At 47.6% G+C, this 10,358-nt stretch overlaps 1 protein-coding gene across 2 annotated transcripts; it reads left to right on the top strand.

Annotated features, from left to right (window-relative positions):
• The first annotated feature begins 5,746 nt into the window (after nt 1–5,746).
• Nucleotides 5,747–9,794, top strand: LOC123398528 (putative leucine-rich repeat receptor-like serine/threonine-protein kinase At2g24130). 2 transcript variants are annotated; one of them, XM_045092993.1, is made up of 3 exons: nt 5,747–8,212; nt 8,297–8,973; nt 9,074–9,794. In XM_045092993.1, the coding sequence occupies exons 1-3, from the start codon at nt 6,387–6,389 to the stop codon at nt 9,490–9,492; spliced, it is 2,922 nt and encodes a 973-aa protein (XP_044948928.1). In that variant the 5' UTR covers nt 5,747–6,386; the 3' UTR covers nt 9,493–9,794. The 2 variants fall into 2 exon arrangements, with proteins under 2 accessions (XP_044948928.1, XP_044948927.1); XM_045092992.1 differs by having other exon boundaries at nt 5,747–8,973.
• Nucleotides 9,795–10,358: the final 564 nt, after the last annotated feature.

Here is a 10,358-nt window from a genome sequence, read left to right as displayed (position 1 = left end):
CCATTGACAACCAACACAACCGGCCAGCCCGTCCTCGTCGCCGCCGGCCAGTTCCCGTGGCCAGGCCGTTGCGTGCACCCACATAGCTCTCCCAGCAGCACGCCACACACTAGTGTCCGTTTCTTGCTAGCGTCGGTGGATTGTTTTTGCCGCCATCGTAGCACTCCCACATCCACGCTACCCTCTCGCCTCCGTTGTCGCCAACAACTCTCCAAGCATGGCTACCTGCCTCGCTAGTCGTCGCCACGGTCGCCTCCATGCCGATAAGTCTGCCGCCTTGTGTGGATGAGACGGGGGACTCTTCATCGGTCGGCTTCTTTCGTCACGTTCACAAAATATTCAACGTTTCGCTGCAAAGTACAAATGAATAGTGGTGATGAATACTTTTCCAATAACTTCATTTGCGATCCGGATATGATGATGAGGTTGCAGTTGCTGCTTTAATCATCTATGGCCACATTAATAGGCAGCAGCCGGTTCATCCATCATCAGCTCAGCAGACCGCACGTACTGGCTACTACCCCGATACATAGGAGACTATGCTCGTGCATTCGATCGTGACTGACCTTATGAAGGCTTGCTGGTTAGCCGGCCTGGGTTCCGTGTGAGGCAGGGATACTCTACTCAACTAGTCATTGCAGTCTTCTGTCACGCGAGGGACAGGACACGGTCATTGCCTCATATATATATATACTTATATACTAAAGCCGCAGCGATCTTTTTTTCTGGTTTTTTACGTCGATGTCATTCACTGTTCATTTTTACGTCGAAGTCAACATCGATGAACAGTAACCCAATGTAAACAGTAACTCGATTGTGATTAATCCGTGTAAACAGTAACTTATTCTTTCTGCATCACTGCTACTTACATGTAATTACATTGTAAACAACACCCTTGTGAACAGTGTTTAAAAAGAAAAAGGAGATTTCTTACTTACAGAAAACATGATAATTATTAGTATTTATGAATCATACCATGTATTATTCTTATAAAATATATTATTTATGAACAATATTCATAAAAATGGTTTTTTAATTACGTACTGTATATCGTCATAGGTATTTATATTTCTAAAAAAGTCCTTTATGTATATTTTATTACTCTCTTATACGTACAAGTACTCCGATATTATTATTTTTTTGGTTAGTAAATTGTCTGCGGGTTTCCTTTAATACAATTATACCATGCTATCTTTTAGACTTATATATAGATAATTCCTAAAGTGAAACACACAAATCTAATGGAATAGTTAAATACGTAGAGGAAAAAATAAACCAAATAAATACCAATCTAATGGAATACTTAAATACGTAGAGAATAAAATATACATATTATCTAATAATGAATTTTACCTAATGACATTGCTCTTTGATAATAAATTGATCGTCTTTCTACTCCAATATTACCACGAAGCCGAAATCCGAGAAAAGATCGCATCTTACGTGTCAACCTTCTTTTGTTGTTTAAAATGATATTGCTCAATTATTTTTCACTATATTTATTCTTATGGATTGTTGCCTCAAGATTTATTTTTCTCTAACGGTTTGAGTGATATCTAATTTTTAGATAACAGTAAAACTAACAAATTGGAACAGATAATCCGAATAAACCGAACCATTATTTCCAAAACAAACACTTCCTATGCAACAGTGCTTCGTATGACCAGTGTTTCCATGCCCACTCAATAAACTCAAATATACCCACATCCATAAAAAAAAACTTTATACATATACTGTAAACCGGAATAATACCAACACAAAGCATCTGCATAAGCAATAATCCGAGGAAAATACAAAAGGAAAAACCTGAGTTTTTCTACGATTAACGATTATTTTCTTTATTTTTATTTTTTTGTATTACCCACTGTTGCATTATGATCTATTAAAGCTCTACGGCCACTATGATCATTGCCAACCCCACCATCCTTCGCTCACCATGTACGATAAGAGAAATTTCACTCTATCAGCATTACTCACACATACAAAAAAGAACACCTTTGATGCTACTGATTCTAGCGTTGTTCGCCTGCTAAAACTCCCAGATGAATATTATGAAGATATGACAAACCAAATATAAATATAATACACAGAGGTCATGCATGAAGAAGTCCCTGCACTGAGATAAGAAATAATAAAATCTAAAAATAATATAACACTGATTCACTTCTCTTATTGAATATCGTCAGGTCTCACATGTTAAAGAAATTTTGCAAGGCCAAAACGAAACTACACCTCCTTTCCGTCCTATAAACCCCCAAAAAATCCCAACCAGCTAAACATGAAAAAGATTACATGCACGCAATAAAAATAAAATTGAAGCACTTATTCGAAATATAAATTAGACTTTCGATGACGCGGCGTGCGCCGCGCATCTTGGCCGCTAGTTGGTCAACAAACATGCATGGAATACAATGCAAGCAACATACAGTACGTACGTGATACTCAGATTTCTCTTAACCTGTCGCCGCTGATCTTGACACTGGAATAAGACGTGTCAATCCTGAACCGCGTCAAGAAAATCATCAACATGTCGTGCAAGTTTGAGGCGCCCAGCTTCGACATGATGACATTCTTCATATATTCAAAACAAATATTGGATAACCTTTTTTAGCTTATACTGGGATTGACATATGGTATGCTTTTAAAAATAAGTATTTTCCTGATACATCACGGTCTCGTTTTTTAAAGAAGGAAAAAAAGTATCATTTTGCTGACTTTTTCTTAGGGCAACTAACAAGAGTTACCCCTTGCGAGGCTTCCTAACCGTTACTTTTGTGGCTTATGAGCGTGTCGTGATGCGCCCAGCCGCTGTCCGTGTTGCGCATTCCTTGCTTATTCTGAATTTTGTTTTATTTTATTTCTTGCGTTTTTGGTTTTTGCCTGGATTTTTCTAGGTGTTAAGATTTTTTTTTTGCGAACCACATTTGTACTTTTCAGGAAAACAAATATGCTTTGCTTCTCAAAAAGAAAAAGAATATGATTTTTACTTCTAGTGGAAGCACATATTTTCTTTACCGAAAAGCACATATGTGCTTCTTGAAAAGAAAATCTATACATCCACGAGAAGCAAAGATTTACCACGTGAAGCATAACTTTGCTTGTGGCAAAGTAAAAAAAATATTTATGCTCCGACAAGAAATACATATTTGCTTTTTTCGTGCTCCTGAGGAAAATGTGCTTTCACGAGAAGCACATACTCCCTCCGTCCTAAAATAATTGTCTCAACTTTGTACTAGAGCTAGTACAAAATTGTACTAAGCTTAAGACACTTATTTTGAGACGGAGGGAGTATTTGCTTACCTGAGAAGCAAAGTTGTGCTTCTTGAAGAAGTGAAAAATCACATCAGTGCTTTCGAGCTCCAACTTTTTCTTCCTGTTTCCGAGTCTTCTTTATTGTTTTATTTTTTCTTTGTGTTTTTGGTATACTTGTCTCTGATTTTTTTTCAGTATCCGTATTTCCCTTTTTATGAAAATTTGTTTGGTGAAACATATTAATATGGGATCTAGTTTCGAAGACCTCGACACAAAAATTGAACCATAAAAATGGTTCCGGATTTAGACAGATTTAAAAAATAAAATGTTTTGAATAAACAAATTTGCGAGAAAGAAGAAAAAACTTTCAGGTTACAACAAGTGACACAGGGTTGTCAGTGCCTGAGAAGGCGTGTAGTAATATTTGCAAGGAGTAGCTCTTGAGTCTTGACTAGAGATTTTGATTTTTCTACTAGGGGAGTATCATTTTGCGACCCTGTATTGTGTACCGTAACACCCAGTTCCCAACAATTTTTTTTTGAGGCAACAGTTCCCAAGAAATGTACTCCTAAAAGGGAATGCAAATATAAGGCCCAATGGGCTCTGGGTCCAATGGGCTCTGGGCCCAATAGAAACTCTTGGACCACGACGAATCACAGCTGTTGCCTTGCGTCTGCCCCGGCCCCGACATTCCTGTAGCCCGTCTCCCCCAGTCGTGTGTCGTACTGCAATTTCCGCCCCCACTGAAACCCCACGCCATAGAAAAAGAGAGGGGAAGATCCCACTAAAACCCGACGATGGCGGGGAGCACGACAGCCGCGCCGGGCGGCACCATCGGCGCGGGCTAACCGTGGCGCGATCGGAGGCCCTCTTCATGGATTCGTAGCTGTACAGCTTGTGATCTCCTGGTTGTCTTGCCTGCCACCTGCTCGGTGCCCACCACCTGCTCGTGCAAATGCGCGGCAGAGCCCAGCACTTGCACCGCATGTTGATCCTGATGCTGGATACCCTACCTCCGGGATGCTTGCTTACTAGGGTGAAAATGCGCGGCAGAGCCTAGCACTTGCACTGCCTGTTGATCCTGATGCTGGTTACCCAACCTCCGGGATGCTTGCTTACTAGGATCATGTGCATTGCGCAACCTTCTTGGTGGAGATACCTTTCTGAAAACCAGAGATGCTAACCTGGCCCCAGGGGACTGGCATTATTGCGCAAATCAAGCTGAGGCTTGTGCTGGATGATTCAAGGAGCAGGGGCGGCGACTGCGAGCATGCCTGTGATTCGGTATCCAGCTCCTCCTCGCTTGAGGTCGGTCGTGTACAATGTTTTTCCATATCTCGGGAACCTTGTCTGATCAATTACATTTTGAGGCAGAAAATAGAGAGGCCGTGTGCTCTTTCTGATGAAGGCGACGGCAGACCGAAGCCCATTCACCCGGTGCTGGCTACGGATCACTTCAATTAAAAAGGTCAGAATTATGATAGATGGTGGCAAGGCATTTTCTCTGGGCATTGCTAAAAAACAAATCACTGGATCATCTCAATTGGCAATAGTTTAGTTTCGTGAGCTATTGCTAGTGCTCTGCTCTAGAGGCTTCACTGCATATGCTCAGTTTCACCTGATATGAATATTAGGAGGAAAGTGCCCTACTGTACCTATTTACTGTTTGGGATGTGCATATAGGATTATAGGGTATAGATCAATACCGAAACCGCTATTTATCTCTGCTACTTATCTTGGCCTGCTACTTTACATGGGAACGGTGTGAAACTACAAACTGTGTATCATGGAAGATGGAACAGTGCCAGATATCTACGAACTGAACATGTTGTTTGTTCCAAGAGGGAAGCGGCATGGAGCAAACTGAACATCTTGTTTGTTCCACAGGGAAGCATCATGGAGCAAATGAAACACCTCAAGAGTGCCCCACTTGATTTGGTTGAAAGGGCAGTCATGATGCACCTAACTAATCATTTAATAACAGCCTTAGGCATGTAGGCCTATCTTCCTATCCTGCATCGCGAAAGTGCTAATCATTCTTTGACATTGTTTTTGGTTACCTATGTAGTATAAACAAGGTCTCATAGGTTAAGCTTTCTGGCCTACCCCTAGCTCGTGCATAGCAGCATAGGTCACACACTCACACTTGTAGGCTGAACTTTACTGGTACTAAAAATCTGCAATGCACAATGTTGCATCATGGGCCAGACCGTTGAAAAGTTTGTTCATGAATCACATGCCTGGGTTGTGAAAAATGTGGCTGTTCTGTGAAACCATTGAGAGATGGCGTGTGCATGATAGACGCCCCGCTAGTCTGCTAGTCTCTGGTGGATGTTAGCCTGAAACCAGGTAATTGAGATGACCCAGCTTATGTGTGGTTACGTGAGTAGAATTTCTGTTTGTACTTCCAGTTGACATGTATGACCGCACATATGTGCAGCTGCTCGGCATGGAGGCATGGATTGATGCACACAACCAATAACCAGGTCAGTTTTATCATGCTGAACTTACTCCGGATCTTTCTGTCAGATGGATGTTCGGTTGGCAATTGATACACACACTTGCCTAACTAGAGTAGTGTTCAGATTAACTAACTGGGTTAACGGTAGAAGAGGACATTCTACGCGAGAGATTTTCTTGGCAAGCATCACAACATACAGTGTTCCCCGGGACAGATAACCCCAGCCTACTGGCGCGAGTGCGGCATGTCCGAAGAAAATCTACGGCCATTACAACCTCGTTCCTACTGCACGCGCGTGCGCGCTGCCGAAGTGGAAGTGCCCAGCCATCTCCGGTCGCTTTCCCACTGCCTGCGCCCGCTTATCGTGCACAGGGCAATCATAGCCGACGCAGAAACAAATCAGCTAGGGGCCATGCCATTACCGCCACTCTCGCCGGTCGCCATCACCTCATTCTCCAATCTCCATCCATCTATTCTCCTTCCCAGTCCTTATTTCCTGCGACCTTCTCCATCCAGCTAGCTAGTAGGGGTGCATCCTTTGCGATCGATCTCTGGTACATCCAGCCTAAGAGTAGTGACCGGAGATGCTACCGCCATGTAGAACCCTTAGCTAGCTCCGAGGTCCGAGCTACCTCCATAGTCCATCACTGGCTGCATGCCTTTCCAGTAAAGCATGAGAGCTCCCATGGCCGTCAGGAGCGCGGCCATTCTCCTCCTCGTCGTCCACATCACGCTCTTCCATGTCGTGGCCGCTGCGGCGGGCGCCGAGCGGCAGGCTGGGACGATCGTCCGGCAGCAGCGTCGGCGGCAAGTGCTGCTGCAGGAGAAGGCCACGCTCCTGGCGTTGAAACGCTCGCTCACCTTGCTGTCGCCGTCGGCTCTGGCCGACTGGAACGAGTCCAACGGCGACGTCTGCGGCCTCACTGGCGTTGCCTGCGACTGGAGGCGGCAGCACGTCATCGGCCTCTCGCTAGGCAACATGAACATCTCTGGCCCCGTGCCTCCGGTCATCGGTAACCTCACGCGCCTCAAGAGCCTCGACATATCTAGCAATTTCCTCGCAGGGCAGATCCCGGCCGAGCTCTCCAACCTCCGCGGTCTGGAAGTCCTCGACCTCGGCCACAACCAGCTAAGCGGCGGCATACCGCCGTCCCTCTCTGAGCTGGCAAGCTTGGCCTACCTCAGCCTCAAGGATAATCACCTCTCAGGCCCTATCCCGGCCGTTCTCTTCAAGAACTGCACCAGTCTAGGTCTGGTCGACTTCGGCAACAACGATCTCTCCGGCGAGATCCCCCTGGAAGCCTCGGAGACCATTCTTGTGCTCAACCTCTACTCCAACAGGCTAACCGGAAGACTCCCACGGTGGCTCGCCAACTGCACGTATCTGTACCTGCTGGATGTGGAGGACAACTCGCTTGCCGACGAGCTCCCCGCCGACATCATAGCGGGCAAGCAGCAGCTCAGGTACCTGCATTTGTCCAACAACTACCGTTTCTCCAGCCACGACGGCAACACCAACCTGGAGCCCTTCTTCGCCGCAGTATCAAACTGCTCGCAGATACTGGAGATAGAGGCCGGTGCTGTGCGGATGGGCGGGTGGCTGCCAAGCCGGCTTGGCTCCTTGCTCCCACCAAACATGTCGCACCTCAACCTGGAGCTCAACGAGATCAAGGGGACGATCCCGGCCAACATCGGCGATGTGATAAACATCACGCTGATGAACCTCTCAAGCAACCAGCTGAACGGGACAGTCCCGGCGTCTATCTGTGCGTTGCCGAAGCTTGAGCGGCTCTCCCTGTCCAACAATGGCCTGACAGGCATGATCCCGGCGTGCATAGGCAACGCGACGAGCCTTGGCGAGCTGGATTTGTCAGGCAATGCGCTGTCGGGAAGCATCCCGAGCGGCATCGGGACTAGGCTTGTCAACCTCTACCTGCAGAACAACCAGCTGTCCGGAGAGATACCAGCAAACCGCCTTGCCGAATGCATCCGCTTGCTGCACCTTGACCTCTCAAACAACAGCTTGACGGGGGAGGTACCAGACATGGTCTCTGGCACCGACATTATATATCTGAACCTGTCGCACAACCAGATCAGAGGTGAGTTGCCGCGGGGGCTCAGCGACATGCAGCAGGCGCAGGCGATTGACCTGTCCTGGAACAACTTCAGTGGCACGATCTCTCCGCAGCTCGGGCTCTGCCGTGAGCTGGAGGTCCTCGACCTGTCGCACAACTTGCTCACGGGCGTCCTACCATCGTCTCTCGAGCTCCTCAAGGACCTCAAAAACCTGGACGTCTCCAACAACTCACTGACCGGCGAGATCCCTGCAAACCTGACGAAATGCACCAGCCTGAAACATTTCAACCTGTCGTACAATGACTTCGTCGGCCATGTGCCGACCACCGGTGTCTTTGCGGACTTCACCTTTCTCTCCTACATTGGCAACCCACGGCTCTGCGGCTCGGTGGTGAGGCGCAACTGCCAAAGGCACCGCTCATGGTACCAGTCCCGGAAGTATCTGGTAGTGATGTGTGTCTGCGCCGCCGTGCTGGCATTCGTGCTGACAATCTTCTGTGTGGTCAGTGCCTGGAAGATCCGGGATTGGCTAGCTGCAGTGCGGGACGACATGTTCAGGGGCCGACGCAGCGGAGGCTCGTCACCGGTGATGAAGTACAAGTTCCCGCGGATCACACACCAGGAGCTGCTTGAGGCGACGGAGGAGTTCAGCGAAGACCGGCTCGTTGGAACGGGCAGCTACGGCCGCGTGTACCGCGGCACGCTACGGGATGGCACCATGGTTGCCGTGAAGGTGCTGCAGCTCCAATCAGGGAACTCGACCAAGAGTTTCAGCCGCGAGTGCCAGGTCCTGAAGCGCATCCGCCATCGGAACCTCATGCGGATCATCACCGCATGCAGCCTGGCGGACTTCAAGGCGCTGGTCCTGCCCTTCATGGCGAAGGGCAGCCTCGAGCGGTGCCTCTATGCTGGGCCGCCGTCCGAGCTCAGCCTGGTGCAGCGCGTCAACATCTGCAGCGACATCGCCGAGGGGGTGGCTTACCTGCACCACCACTCACCGGTCAAGGTCATCCACTGCGACCTCAAGCCAAGCAACGTCCTCATAAACGACGACATGACTGCGCTCGTGTCTGACTTCGGCATCTCCCGGCTGGTCATGAGCATTGGCGGTGTGGCCAACGCCGCCGATGTCGGCGCCTCCACCGCCAACATGTTGTGCGGTTCCATCGGATACATTCCTCCAGGTAAACCAGAAACTCATAAAGCTATATCACAAGCTATCACCATGATGAGTTCGCAGATTCTTAGTTCTGAGTGGTTCTTTCTCGCGATGATGATCTGAAGAGTATGGCTACGGCTCGAACCCGACGACGAAGGGCGATGTGTACAGCTTCGGCGTTCTGGTGATGGAGATGGTAACGAGGAAGAAGCCAACCGATGAAATGTTCGAGGCTGGGCTGAGCCTGCACAAGTGGGTGAAGAGCCACTACCACGGCCGGGCCGACGCGGTGGTCGACCAGGCACTGGCCAGGATGGTTCTGGATCAGACCCCCGAGGTGAGGAGGATGTCGGACGCGGCCATCGGTGAGCTGCTGGAGCTCGGCATTCTCTGCACCCAGGAGAGCGCGTCCACACGGCCGTCTATGCTGGACGCCGCCGATGACCTGGACCGGTTGAAGCGGTACCTCGGCGGCGACACGACGGCTACATTCGAGTCCTCGTTGGGCTTCTCATCCACGGTAGTTGAAGATATTGATGACTAGCTGGCAGTAGCAAACTACTCACTTGTTCCATAATACTGTACTTGTCTTGGTTTTAGTTCAAAATTTGAACTAGAACCACAACAAATATTTTGGACGGAGGAGTACCAATTAACAGGGATACGTTGTGTATGCGTGGTTAGGAATTTGTGCGGTGCAGCGGAGGAAGATGGTCTTCTGAATATCACGAGATGTATGCACATCATTCTTTTAAGGGGTCTGATTTGATGTAATATAAGCTTTGTACGCAGGCTTGATTAATTATGTAGACTGAATTAAGTTCAGGAAGTAAACTGATTAGCTCACTGTGACGGCTATCTTCTGTTATTTTCCTTTGTTTTGCCCTGGTACCGTGTACTCCAAAACAATCAGATGTCTCCTTTTTGTTCGGCAAACTTGAAAAAACATATGTTGCTGAAGTCTTGGAGTACACTGAAAAGAGAGGCACACGCACTACTGAATTGGCCGAAAGCACAAAATTGTTTCATTTTGTGTCACATACCACTGCCTCTTTACCGTGCTAAAGCACACTAGTTTGCCGTTGCAAGAACCACCGCCTTTTGTGCATAGGAACACTATAAGTTGGCATATTTTCTACGTAGGCTTTACAGAAAGGTTAGGATAGGAGTGATGAAACAGCAAAGTTGCATATGGATTTCAGATGGGAAGTTTGGTCCATGTACACCTCTATGTATATGAGGGATAATAAACCGAGCGTGCGTCGGAGCATATCATGAGCAATCCCTAGAATGGACCAGCCTAGCAAATATGATAACCTGATCATGCAGTCATGCAGATGATGTGTATCACTGTTGTGTTCTTAAGCTGCGTTTGGTTGCAGAGATATCCTCTGAGGGACAGGGATAGCC

Source organism: Hordeum vulgare, chromosome 5H (assembly GCF_904849725.1).
Source record: "Hordeum vulgare subsp. vulgare chromosome 5H, MorexV3_pseudomolecules_assembly, whole genome shotgun sequence".
In the NCBI taxonomy this organism is placed as follows: domain Eukaryota; kingdom Viridiplantae; phylum Streptophyta; class Magnoliopsida; order Poales; family Poaceae; genus Hordeum; species Hordeum vulgare.
Note: the sequence above shows the minus strand (reverse complement) of the source record. Positions and strands in the feature narration are given on the sequence as shown.

Bases quoted from the DNA above. Each gene is read 5' to 3' on its own strand.
- LOC123398528 (XM_045092992.1), top strand. From the start codon at position 6,387: ATGAGAGCTCCCATGGCCGTCAGGAGCGCGGCCATTCTCCTCCTCGTC. The intron at 8,974-9,073 runs GTAAACCAGAAA...GATGATCTGAAG, and splicing joins CATCGGATACATTCCTCCAG to AGTATGGCTACGGCTCGAAC.